The 13296-nt window shown below is 32.8% G+C and overlaps 4 protein-coding genes across 7 annotated transcripts; 2 read left to right on the forward strand and 2 right to left on the reverse strand.

Moving 5' to 3' along the window:
• The first annotated feature begins 4284 nt into the window (after positions 1 to 4284).
• On the forward strand, positions 4285 to 6800 carry LOC124443031 (syntaxin-5-like). 2 transcript variants are annotated; one of them, XM_046993551.1, is made up of 12 exons: positions 4285 to 4402; positions 4496 to 4817; positions 4946 to 5022; positions 5110 to 5165; positions 5248 to 5318; positions 5383 to 5424; positions 5497 to 5568; positions 5632 to 5688; positions 5758 to 5848; positions 6162 to 6271; positions 6351 to 6472; positions 6557 to 6800. In XM_046993551.1, the coding sequence occupies exons 2-12, from the start codon at positions 4659 to 4661 to the stop codon at positions 6714 to 6716; spliced, it is 1017 nt and encodes a 338-aa protein (XP_046849507.1). In that variant the 5' UTR covers positions 4285 to 4402; positions 4496 to 4658; the 3' UTR covers positions 6717 to 6800. The 2 variants fall into 2 exon arrangements, with proteins under 2 accessions (XP_046849507.1, XP_046849506.1); XM_046993550.1 differs by having other exon boundaries at positions 4311 to 4412.
• A 55-nt stretch (positions 6801 to 6855) lies between these two features.
• Positions 6856 to 9350, reverse strand: LOC124443032 (proteasome subunit alpha type-3-like). Its single transcript, XM_046993552.1, has 12 exons — positions 9198 to 9350; positions 9007 to 9089; positions 8797 to 8920; positions 8690 to 8722; positions 8121 to 8189; positions 7971 to 8044; positions 7833 to 7902; positions 7709 to 7774; positions 7401 to 7447; positions 7243 to 7310; positions 7071 to 7135; positions 6856 to 6963 (listed from the first exon to the last, which is right to left on the reverse strand). The coding sequence occupies exons 1-12, from the start codon at positions 9216 to 9218 to the stop codon at positions 6916 to 6918; spliced, it is 768 nt and encodes a 255-aa protein (XP_046849508.1). The 5' UTR covers positions 9219 to 9350; the 3' UTR covers positions 6856 to 6915.
• A 52-nt stretch (positions 9351 to 9402) lies between these two features.
• Positions 9403 to 10881, reverse strand: LOC124443033 (dual adapter for phosphotyrosine and 3-phosphotyrosine and 3-phosphoinositide-like). Its single transcript, XM_046993553.1, has 6 exons — positions 10702 to 10881; positions 10417 to 10515; positions 10220 to 10351; positions 10104 to 10148; positions 9905 to 10016; positions 9403 to 9836 (listed from the first exon to the last, which is right to left on the reverse strand). The coding sequence occupies exons 1-6, from the start codon at positions 10720 to 10722 to the stop codon at positions 9751 to 9753; spliced, it is 495 nt and encodes a 164-aa protein (XP_046849509.1). The 5' UTR covers positions 10723 to 10881; the 3' UTR covers positions 9403 to 9750.
• Positions 10882 to 10905: 24 nt separating this feature from the next.
• LOC124443030 lies at positions 10906 to 13063 on the forward strand. Of its 3 annotated transcripts, XM_046993547.1 has the most exons (7): positions 10906 to 11271; positions 11366 to 12032; positions 12098 to 12212; positions 12282 to 12393; positions 12461 to 12544; positions 12633 to 12703; positions 12776 to 13063. In XM_046993547.1, exons 1-7 carry the CDS (start codon positions 10949 to 10951, stop codon positions 12985 to 12987), a joined length of 1584 nt encoding a protein of 527 aa, XP_046849503.1. In that variant the 5' UTR covers positions 10906 to 10948; the 3' UTR covers positions 12988 to 13063. The 3 variants fall into 3 exon arrangements, with proteins under 3 accessions (XP_046849503.1, XP_046849505.1, XP_046849504.1); XM_046993549.1 differs by having other exon boundaries at positions 11366 to 12212; XM_046993548.1 differs by lacking the exon at positions 11366 to 12032.
• Positions 13064 to 13296: the final 233 nt, after the last annotated feature.

A 13296-nucleotide genomic window follows, 5' to 3' on the forward strand; every position in this document is an offset into this window, starting at 1 on the left:
TACTAGGGGGGAGATCTTTTTCTTTCCACCAAAACCACCGTCGTTCCTTTGTCTGCAATAGGTCTTGCTCGCTAGATCCAGTCTTCAAAGGTCTTCTTACAGATGCTATTTGCATCCTCTACGCTAAGGTACCATTTGTACCCACTAACCCCAAGTCGAAGTTGCCTTCCTTTGGCCAAACTTCACTTGCATTTCCGATCTAAACTATGATCCTAGTCTATCCTTCTGGATCCTATGATCCTAGTCTAGGCAACGAACGCTGCGAACATGCGCGCTGCTTAAAGCAGTATATTCACACAGAGGTTTGTTTATGGAAAGACAGAGAAAATTGAATTTTAATCAAACATATTCGTAACTCAACATGCTTAGTATTATACGAATTTTAATAAGAAATCAACACCGAAATACAAATGAATTGTTTGAGACAAAAAACACTTTTATAACCTCTTAACCAAGACTATTTTTTATAATGCAGTGGTGAGAACTTGTACTAATACGTGTATTCATTCGAGTCACTGCTTAAAAAAATAGCCTTACAGTGGAATATACTGCACACCAGGATTTTTTGTGGTTATTGCCCGAAATGTATAGGAGACTGGCCTGTTAGCAGGCTAAACTTGACATAAAAAGCATAAAATCACACTCACGGTTTTCGACGAGTCGACGACGAACGACGAATCCCTTGCGAATTGTAACAATGAAATGATTGGATGCTGAGATGTCCACGTAGAAAAAACAGTTAGAAGCCCAAAATATTTTTTTAAAAATTCAAAACGTTGATGGTAAAGCCATCGTATCCAACTTTCAGGCTACCTGACGAACACCCCCGATTTCATGTCGACGACGGCAAGCACAGAAGCAAGATTGGCCATTTCTTGCAACTGTGCATGTCGTCTACGGCATTACATCGAAAATATCGGCAATTAGTCGGAAAATTAGGACTTTTAGTTTTCATATTATTATAACTTCACGCCAAGAAAATACCATGTTTTTATACCGAAAATTTTTCAATTGAATTAATGTCAAAACGTGGGCGTTCGATAGTGGTGTAGTTTTATTGTCTTTGCAATTGATTGACCAAGAAGGTATCGTAGTATTAGCAGGAAACATGTCGAAGAAAATCGTTTCAGGACAGCTATAGCCCAGTAAAATAGTGACTTTTCTAGGTGTTAAGCTCACGAGACCATTGCTGAAGAACTGTATTTAATGTTTCCATTCATAGCTTGGCATGTTCTTATGACATGCTGGACAGAATTCACGCGTTTTTTTGCTTCATGGCGACTGTTCATTCTGGATCATTGTTCAGTACATTGTCAATTTATACTATGACAAAGCGTCCTTTAGTATTCTTTGTCGCTGCAATTCATTGATAAGGAAGGAATGTTTTGTATTCATAGCTTGTCATGCAGTTATTCTTGAGTTGCAACCGTTCTCTTGAGATTTACAGAACAATGTTGCTCGGCCACGTCTGCTGGTGCCAGCAATAACACTGATAAAATATTCTTTTGTATCACACCACCAACATGGCTGAATTGCAAGTCAAGAATATATACGGCCTGCAGGACAGAAATCGCGCCTTTTTCTTCTTCACAGGAGTATATTGTCCATTGGGCATCATTGAAGAGACGGTTTCTAAAAATGCGGTAAAAGAAGATAATGTTAATTCAAAATTACTGACAGAAATTATAAGAGCAAAAACATACATCCTTTTAGTATTTTACTCTATATTCAGTTTTAAAGCAATTGAAGAAATAGAATTTCAACCGATCGCTCACCTCAAGAGAATTTAGTCAACAAAAGCAGTCATGATCAACGTCTATCGTGAACAATGATAACTTTCTTTAGTTTAACAAGTCCACCATTATTGTGAATAATTGACCACCAACATTTCGTTCGTCCTTTCTCAACCTTATTTCGTGACCACGCGCATTTACTTTCTAACAAAATCTTCAAATCTAAAACACAGCATAGAGCAAACATGAATTACCAAAGCAAAAACTTTATGAAAAGATACGTTAGATCTCACATTTAGGATGAACAAAGATCACAGTATCTTTCACATTACGCACTTCCATCAAAGAATGAGTACTGTAAAAACGAGTATCAAAAAGCACTTTTACCTGAACATAGTTTCAAAGAACTCGACGAACTATTCAAAAGATGTAGGGTCTCAACTTTTGCCAACTAATCTTAGTGTACCGTGCTGATGTACAAATTCAACTAACACACTCATCGTACGAGTTAACCTTTAAGTATGCCAAAAGTTGCATGAACGTGTTGTGTTCTGATTGGTCAGCTCCTATGGGTGTGCCCTCAATTGCACGTGGTGATGTTGGTAAAGGCAGTACCGATGTACAAGGTGTCTCAAAAAAAAGAATCCTTACAAATGATTATGTATGTATTAAAATAAAATCTGCATAAGATGATTAATCAACAATGGCTATTTGTTTCGTCTGGTTAGATTTAGTCATACGCTTGTCCATGTTCTTTGCAATTTATGGAAAATATGATTATGTCTTTGTGGCTGTTAGAACTCAGTTAATTTTGCTTTGCCATAACAAAGGTTTTGCGTTATAAATTTGAGATAAAATTCAGTGTTTGACGGTACTTTTAGTTTTAAGTTTAAGCTTGTTTTGTTTTAACTATAATATTGCACAAACCCTAATAAATCCCAGTGGCGCAGAACTGTCAAGTTCAACAATTCCTAGCTACGTTATTGTGCATAATAACTTTAGCGAATACATAATTATTTTATGTGGGTTCCGTTTGTTTGAGAGATCCTGTAGAAATTGACTTGTTCATTTGCATCGTAATTCTTTTTGTGTTTATTAACCAACGCTCTGATTTTGGCTAATTAATAGTGAACATGTGCAAAGAGTATTCAATCATGATTTCAATGGGTACTGTCTTTTTGTCTAATTTGATTTTAATCTAAAATCACGACTTTATTTCATTTTCATGTAAAAGACTATAGTTCACGATTTTTCATGCAAAAGACTATAATTCACGATTTTTCATGCAAATGACTTTATTCACGATTTTTCATGTAAAAGACTATAGTTCACGATTTTTCATGCAAAAGACTATAATTCACGATTTTTCATGCAAAAGACTATAGTTCACGATTTTTCATGCAAAAGACTATAGTTCACGATTTTTCATGCAAAAGACTATATTTCACGATTTTCATGCAAAAGACTATAGTTCACGATTTTTCATGCAAAAGACTATATTTCAAGAATTTTCGTGCAAAAGACTATAATTCACGATTTTTCATGTAAAAGACTTTATTTCAAGATTTTTCATGCAAAAGACTATAATTCACGATTTTTCATGTAAAAGACTATAGTTCACGATTTTTCATGCAAATGACTTTATTCACGATTTTTCATGTAAAAGACTATAATTCACGATTTTTCATGCAAAAGACTATAATTCACGATTTTTCATGCAAAAGACTATTTTCATGCAAAAGACTATAGTTCAAGATTTTCATGCAAAAGACTATAATTCACGATTTTTCATGCAAAAGACTATAATTCACGATTTTTCATGCAAAAGACTTTATTTCACGATTTTTCATGTAAAAGACTTTATTTCACGATTTTTCATGCAAAAGACTATTGTTCACGATTTTTCATGCAAAAGACTATAATTCACGATTTTTCATGTAAAAGACTATAATTCACGATTTTTCATGTAAAAGACTATTGATCACGAATTTTCATGCAAAAGACCATAGATCGTGAATTTTCATGCAAAAGACTATAGATCACGCATTTTCATGTAAAAGACTATAGATCACAAATTTTCATGGAAAAGACTATAATTCACGATTTTTCATGTAAAAGACTATAGTTCACGATTTTTCATGCAAAAGACTATAGTTCACGATTTTTCATGCAAAAGACCATAGTTCACGATTTTTCATGCAAAAGACTATAATTCACGATTTTTCATGCAAAATACTATAGTTCACGATTTTTCATGCAAAAGACCATAGTTCAAGATTTTTCATGCAAAAGACCACAGTTCACGATTTTTCATGCAAAAGACTATAATTCACGATTTTTCAAAAGACTATGGTTCACGATTTTTCATGCAAAAGACTATAATTCACGATTTTTCATGTAACATTTCCAACATTGCGCAACATTTCCTCCAAGTCCAAACCAGCGCTCCAAAAACACCGCCAAACACCGCCAATGGACTGAGAGTGGAGTGACAATTATGAATTCACTTCCCTCAACAAGAGCAACAGGAACTGGATATCATCCATTGTAATCAGACTCCGTTTGCACTCGAGTATGTTCGAGTCTTCGAGAATACGCGGAGGCGATACGTCAGCCACTTTCCTCAACGTACCTAACTTTGGACGTGCTATTTTACAGTAAAAGAGAAGGAATTCTAAGGTGGTTTTCCTTCAATAAAACACGGTCTAAACTGTGAGAACGTCTAAAGTTTCTGTAATACTCAAAGAATACTTTTTTTTAAGAATTTCAGTTGAATTTGGATCAAAATTGCTCGAAAGTGGATCACCAAAGTTTGAAAATTAATACTGTTTATAAACACACAGCAACAAAATACCTGTATACAAGAGAATAAAAAATAACAAGAGAGTCTAGAATGAAGATTCCAGTTCTTTTCAATGTTATGGAATGATTGCTCGTCGTAGAAGAACAAGATCTGGCGAATATACAGATAGAGGAATCATATTGGAGAAAGAAAATTTCGATTTGAATATTGATACAATGTCATCCTGTCGAGATCGCACAGCTGAGTTTACGTCGGCAGTTCGATTGCTACAATCGCGACATGTATATGAAATTTTTATAATAAGAAATACATAAAAATCATCTTATTTCTGCTTTACTACACTCGATATGGTACATTTAATGGGAAGTTATTTTTGAAGTATTGACAATGTGTGTTTGTATCTTGATAGGGAACTCATAACAGAAATTCTCTCAGTAAGCATAGGATAAATGGTGTTGTTCGAAGCCGGTTTAGTGAAATTTCCAAGTATGTATTTCAATCCAATAGACAAATAATGCCAACATCAATGATCTGGTGATTACTGATGACATTTTTTATGATTTACCCAAACAGACAGATTGGTCATGACATTTCAAATACATACACTAAACTTGAGAAACTCACCCTGTGTAAGTGTCAAAGGCTTTTTCTCAATAACCAAGTTATTATATAGCATAATGGTTTGACCAATTTATTTCTAACATTTTCCAGTGGCCAAGAAAAAATCATTATTTGATGACAGACCAGTTGAAATTCAAGAGCTGACATACATAATAAAACAGGTTTACAGTGTGTTGCATCAGTTCATGTAATGTATTGCTTTATCACTATTTGTCTTATCTTTAGGACATCAATCATTTGAATCAACAACTTGCTCAGTTACAACAGGTAATGCTTTTTATTAAGCCTTCAATCAACTAAAGTCAACTTAATGTAAATGTTTGCACATGAATGTTTTAGTTGGTTCAGGGTAACCAAAGTCAAAGTAAAAATGTTCAGACACATTCACAGTCTGTAGTGATTGCATTACAAGTGAGTGAAACCAGTTTTGCTTTTTTTTATACTTGTTTCACAATTTACTATTGTACAAATTAGACAAAATTAGCAAATATGTCACAAAGTTTCAAGTCTGTTTTGGAAGTTCGCACAGAGGTAAACTACCATTTTACTTATTTCAGCTTTGATTTTTTTCTCTGAACAAAGTACCACCTTTCAATTTAGAATCTTAAGCATCAAAAACAACGAAGAGAAAAATTTTCCCAAGGACCCAGTCCCGAAACATTAGCTGTAGCATCTATCAAAAATGGATCAGGTTGTTAAGTGATGCATGATGGGAAGTTCAATCATTGAAGGTTGTCTGTAAGAGTGATGCATGATGGGAGTAACATCAATTTCTGTTTATAAGAGAAATGCATGATAGGAATGACAATCAATGAAGGGTGTTTACTAGAGCAACATCGGTGACACTGGCAAATGGTGGTAACAATTATTGATGGTTGTTTATAAGAAAAATTCATGATGGGCCCACGGAAATAATAATCAACTGAAACTTGTTTGTATGAGTGATGCATGATGGAATGAATGTCTGCTATTGCTTGTTATTATGAGCACTTTATCTTTATTAGTCTTAAAGAAAGCAGATGCTGCCAAAAGTACTGCTGGAAATCAAGCTGTGGCCATTGATATGAGTCACATTCAAAATCAACAATATCAAGACCAGATATATGAAGAACAGGTCTGTAAAGCATAATTATCACGTCAAATTACTGGTCATCATACACTAACCTACGTAGTTTTAATGTGCATACTTTCAGAATAACTACATACAATCTCGTGCTACAGCTATGGAAAGCATTGAGTCAACCATTGTAGAACTAGGAGGAATATTTCAACAATTGGCTAACATGGTAAAAATACAAGAAGAGCAAGTTCAAAGGTGACAAATATAAGCTGTACATATTTGAAGCTTGTCAAACCTTTCCTGATCTTTCCTTAAGGCAAGTGTTATGCCATTTTGTAGAATTGATGCAAATGTAGAAGAAACAGAAGCAAACATTGAAAGTGCTCATGGAGAACTTTTGAAATACTTCAGTTCAGTGTCATCAAACCGCTGGCTTATAATCAAGATATTCTTTATCTTAATCATATTTTTTATCGTGTTTGTTGTATTCATGGTTTAAATTCAAGAAAATTATAATCACATATTCCAAATAAATGTAAAGTAATATTCCACCTATTCAGTAAACATAGTAACCTTTTGATCACATGGAAAATTCTACCTTCTTTTTATGATAATGATTGTTGTAAAAAAAGGCCATATAATGCAAATCATACCATTTAATTTTGATAAAAAATATGACAAAGCATGTTGTTTATAAGTCAAAGGTCATCATCGTCATCTGAGGAATCTTCTTCCATTGCACTCTCCTATAAATTTCAAACAAATACTTCATCATAAATAGTATTTGAATAATATTTTAGCAAAGAGAGAAAAATGATAAAATTTTCTCAGTTGAGATGCTCTTCAAACATACCTTGGCATGTTTTTCTGCAGCATCAATAATCTCTTCAGGTATCCATTGATGTTTTCCTCCAGTAGCTAAAAATAGTTAGAAAACAAAAAAACTGACTAATATAAAAAAACAACATGGAAGTATCTACCATAAACAAAAATACACATATGAATTAACATTTAGCAAAGGAGACCTTCTGTAATCCAGCTCATTTCCAAGACAAAATTTTTATCTTTAACTTCATCATGAACTGTATAAATTCTACATTCAAAAAGATGCCATTGAAAGTCATCCATAAACAATGCAGATAAACATTCCATAGGCATTATAAACATAGAGAAAAGTATATACATTTTTGCAATCTCTTTTACAGCTTCTTCTGATGTTAGTTCTGTCAACTAAAGTTCAAATCAAAATTCCAAATTGAGTGCATAGTGTCATTGAAAGTTTGACAATTATACAAATACCATATTACAAACATCAATGCACACAAAGAATATGCTCAAACAAAACTAAGTAAGATGAAACAATGTTTTGAATGGAATTGAAACGAAAGCAATTCACTAAAAATGTCTTGGCCAGAATATATCCCAAGTACATACTTTTGCACATGAAATCAATCATTTGCTAATATATAAATAAAACAGTCTATAGGATACCTTAAGCTTTTCAATGGCAGTTTTAGCTGCTTGCTTTGCTTTTCCAATAGCACAGCCATGATAACCCTAATATACAAATGTTGTGTTTGAAAAAATTCAATTTTAAATTTAAATTTTATCATACCCATGTAACTCCAGATGGATCGATTAAATATAATTCTGGTCCACTTTGCCCAATGCTACTGAGCATGACACTAACAAGTAAAAATGCTAGTTTTTTGTCATAGAATCATAATTATTCACACAATTTTGAACAACGTACCCACAGCCAAATGGTCTGAGAAAACTGTATAAAGTGTAAGTATGCACATGAGATGCAACACGTGAAGCCAAGAACTATTAAAATTTGCAATTGAAATAAATAAATAAATAAGAAATTTAAACAACTGATCACACATAGTTGTAAATTTACCTTTAATGGTATCTCTGAGCCATAATCAGATCGATAATCTGCAGCTTCCTTTCTGGCAACTGAAACAATCTACATGAAAAGCAATTAACTCATAACTATCATATTTGTAAATGGATAGATTTAGGAGAGTGGAGAGGGATGCTGATTTCCTACAAATACTTTTATACCAAACAATTAAGCAAAAACAATTGTGATTAATATTTAATGGAGCACACTTCTAATAATCTCATAATCACAATACAAAAGTCAAAGAATTTAACAAAACAAAAGTTTGACTTGGTTTAGTAACAACTAGCCACCAAAATGTAATGCACACTGGCGCAAATCACCCACTGAAAATACAATTTTGGTTACATCTCTGCATTTAGGTAACCACGTCCTATGAATTCAGTAGTAAAATCTGAAATTACTTCACCTACTACATTAAAGAAAACTGCAAAACAATCCCATTCACATATTATAGTCTAGCAATAATCTTTAAAAACTTTTTACAGACAGTGTAAGTTATTTTAATTTCGTGATTATATTTGTATACTATCGAAGCTCTACCAGTGATCAACACTTATTACCTTTCTTGCATCTGCTAACAAACCAGCCACAGCCTGCAAGTCAAAGTCATTAAAATGAGTAAAAATGACATCATTTACAGAGTGGAAAAAATTAACCATTGTCTTACCATTCCAATATGTGTGTCAATGGTAAAAATTCTTCTATTGGAAGATAATTCATAGAGTTTGGACTTCACAAGCTTTTCAACACCAAATACAACACCATCTTTGCACTTCAAACCAACAACACTTCTAATAAATCATGCAATGATTTAATTAATCACTTGCTATAAATTTGAAAGCTTAGTAGACAGTGCAATTTTATACTATGTACTCACCCACTATTTTCAACAGCTTTCTGTGCATATTCTACTTGAAACACTCTTCCATCAGGTGAAAACTGCGACGCTGATAAATCATACTGAAATGAAAAAAACAGTATTTATGTTCATAATTCATGTGTCAGAAGTCAATAGTTGGTGGCAATGTTCACAAGATTTTATAAAATCCAGAAAAAGTTCATACATACTCCAGTTCCAATTGAACTCATAGTACACTTAACGGTCAGTTAGATATAAATCCTTTTCTATTTAAAGATTTTTAAAAGTAATTTTACTCAAGAAAGTTTCCAAAATGCACTGTTCAGTAAGTGTTTTTAGTAATCACACTGTCATGCGAAGTTGACGACGACAAATTTTGCGCGTCCAGCGACAAATAACCGCACATACTGTCGATGAAGGTAAATAAAATTAAAATTCTTTTACGTGTTATCTCTGTGTGTTTACATTTCATATCTTGAATAAATTTTATAAAAGCATACATGTTCTTTTTATCACTTCTACTTTTCTCATCTTTGACTTCACAGTCAACATAGTTTTCATTAAGTGGATTTGGGCAGCCATTTGTGTATTTAGTACTGCTATGCAAATGTAGCAGAGCTCAATCTTTTAAACAAGACTACCCTATGCTAGCGATACCATCGCTTACATTGTAGAGAAATAAAATTTTTTTACAATTATTTAAGAAAGTGTAGATATATCATAGAAATATTGATAAACATCAACACAAATTGGATCATGGAGTTATAAATGGTCTTGATTCTGTCCACATTCCCATTTAATGTCTTCATAAGCTGGAGGAGCAATTGAGTCTGACATACCATGGGCGCCTAGAAATTGTCAAATAATGTAAATAAATTTGCAGAAATAGATGAAATGAGCGAGATTATAAACAAACCTTGTGTGTTATGTACATTTGGATATAGTCTTTGATAATTAGGTGGAAATATATTATTTTGCTCTGTCAATGGAGCTGTAGTGGTAGTAGTTTTCACGGTATGATTATTACTCTAGGTCAAAATTGAAATGCAGAAATTGTACACATTGACATCATTTGAATAAATTATAAAATGAAGTACTAAAAACTGATTGGATACTTTTGCATCAGGCTTCAATGTTTTCATCCAATCCAATCTCTCCTCCTAAATATACATTAATAAATATACGTAACAAAATTTTGATACGAGATGTTGGGGTTGCATAAAGTTCTTACATTTGTTTCTGCTTGCAAATGCCAAGTATCACCTGACTTGAATATAATATCAAAGCCTGTGATAGAATCCTCCTTTGAAAGTTCCACTTTTGATATGTCACCTCTTGTCTTTGTTTCAATAGGTTTTGCTGTCTAGAAATGACAAGAAGAATTAAATGCCCAAACCTTAAATTCTATGGCTAAATAATTTCCCTCACGTATTCTGTTTCAAAATAATGTAAATAGCTTCTTTCCAACTTGAAGTAATATGTTTTCCAACCCTTCAGACGACGAAGTTTTTGAAGCTCTCCCTCTTTCTAAGGAAAACATAATACGTACAAAGAGATAAAAAAGCATCATAGCTATAACACTGGTACACATTGCACAAATTCCTTACCAATTAAGGAATCACAAATTTATGTGTTTTGAAGAAAAAAATGAGATGTGATATAAATATATAAACAAAATTTACCAAGAAAAACTACAAACAAAATAGCTCTAACCGTTCGTAATTCAGAACTCATAACAAAAACAAGTATATCATTTAATCAAAGTTATCAAACTGACTTTACATCGTATGTGGACATAAAAATACATTTCGACTCATGAATTTTCAACTTTCTTTTTGACATTTCCGCTTTTTACCCACCGTCGTTACCAATCAATATCTTCATAATTCTCCTTACACGAAGTAACGTTAAAAACTAGTGGTTTGAACATACGTTTTTGGATTAAAAAGTACATTTTACCATGAAATTATTTCATTGCATTATAATAACTTTGTTTAGTTTTTGGATTCCATTTTTTCAAAATATCGAAGCATTTCATCAAGTTTTGCGACAAAACGTGTATCTAAATTGTGAACATGGCAATGATACAAGTACATGTGGATTGCACGAGGAAAATGCTTGCAAGACTCTTCAGTTTCTCATCAATACAAGAGCAAAGATGTTAGCTAAAACTGATCATGTTGTTGTCCACATTGCATCTGGATTCTGCAATGACAGTTCTGTTGTAGTGTTTGATTATGGCGAATTGAAAGTCAAAAGCTGGACAATCATTGGATCAAATAAGTAAGTGTTAGTTTCCGAGGGATGCACAATATGGTGCGAAATCTAATATAATGATGCGTGTTTTTTTATAAACAACTCTCTTTATGAATTTTAGGACATCTGGCTCTCCAACAATCATCAATTTATCTTTCCAATTGTTTAACACCAAAATTTTACTATCACATTTAACATGGCAGGAGTCTTTACATCCAATCATTTTTAACACTCACACAAGTTATATTGAGTTTGAACACTGCATGCTAAACTATACCATCTTTCAGTTAACTGGCATTAAAACAAATTTAACACTGAGCAATACAACACTAATGAATTCTAAGTCAACAAGTTTTGACATTCCATTGTTTTTCTTGTACACAATGGAATATTTTTATACAACTGTTATATTGAGAAATTCTAGCTTCACACACAATCAAAGCCCAGTGTTGCTTGGCTTACAAATTGGAAAAGTTTTAACAGAAAACACTTTGTTTTCTGGTAACCGAAATAATATGAACAAGAGACCTTTTCTGACATTTAGTGGCATGGATGTGGTCATTAAGAACTCTAGATTTTTGTCAAATTCAGTGTTGGAAGTTAGAAACGTGAAAAATTTTACAATAAAAAATGTATTGTTTTATTTAAACAATGCAATAAGGGAGAGCTGCCTCATAGTGAAACAAAGAAGCAATGTGTTCATAACTGATACATTTTTCAATAAAAATACAAATCCTGTCATTGTAATTGACAAAACCAGTAATGCTTTAAACCAGATCATATTGCAGGTTAGATTTCATAAATTACTTTGTTATTAATGAATCTTTGCACTACTTTGTTTCCTACATTATAGAAGTGTAATTTTACTGGTGTGCATAGCGAAGATGACTTCAACAAACCATTCTTGGAAGTCATGTCAAACTCAAGCATTTCCATCAAAAATTGTAGCATTGTCAATTCCAGTCCAGGTCAGTTTCATTTCATGATGGAGAAACACACATTTTTTATTGTTCAAAACCATTACTGAAACTTTCTAGTCTGCTGTAAAAGTGGTGAGCATGTAAAATCAAAACTTTACTGTGAAAAGTGCAAGGCTGGCACCTTCTCGTATAATGAAAACAATGCAGTGACATTTGATGTCTGTCAAAGGTGGAAAAAAGTAAAAAATCTAATTTAAGCATTGTGCAAAAATTCATTGGATTCATATTTCTGACAGCTGCCCAGGAGGGATGTACTCTTCAAGTGAAGGCAGTGTGAATTGCAGTGAATGTGTAAAAGGAACATATAGTAAAAAGTCTGGGTAAGGAATTGTTTGAAAAATTCTGATGATATGGTTTAATAAACCCATACTTACCAAACAATTCAAATTGTTTTATGTTATCATTTAGAAATGCAGAATGTAAAAGTTGCATGAATGATTTTTTCACATCTGACATGGGAGCGCAAAGCTGCACAAAACGTAAGATGAATGATTTTCATCATGCTTTTCTCTTGTTAATTTCTCAGCCATTTCATCTATCTTAATTTTTAGCAACTTTGGAGTTAAAACTTATCATGATTGCTACTTTTCCATTGATTGTCATACCATTGTCTATGTTAAGCATAAAATTTTTCAAAATGCGAAAATTGAAAGTAAAGGCATGCTCAAAAGCACCTCCAAATTACCAAAGATTGCAAACACCTGATACACATGAAGACACACATGATGATGTGATAACACATGGACATTTCAGGAAAATGTAGTTGAGTTTTGAGGGCTTAATACAGCACTATGTAAAGGTTTATGCACTATTAAAGCCTGGTGTGGATTGATTTTCTACTCATGATTTCACAATAATTTTTCTAATAAACTACAATGGAAGGGGGAAATTCAAACTGGCTGTTCTAATAATTTTATGTTGCAAAAAATGCGGTTGAATAAAATGATGTGTTTCAATGACCACACAAAAATAATGAAAAACTTTGAGTGCTTCATACAAAAATTCAATCAGATGTATATTGCTTTCATGGACAAGAAAGGCAAGTCTTAATTTAGGCATAAATCCATGTAAA

This window comes from Xenia sp. Carnegie-2017, unplaced genomic scaffold, assembly GCF_021976095.1.
Source record: "Xenia sp. Carnegie-2017 unplaced genomic scaffold, XeniaSp_v1 HiC_scaffold_20, whole genome shotgun sequence".
In the NCBI taxonomy this organism is placed as follows: domain Eukaryota; kingdom Metazoa; phylum Cnidaria; class Anthozoa; order Malacalcyonacea; family Xeniidae; genus Xenia; species Xenia sp. Carnegie-2017.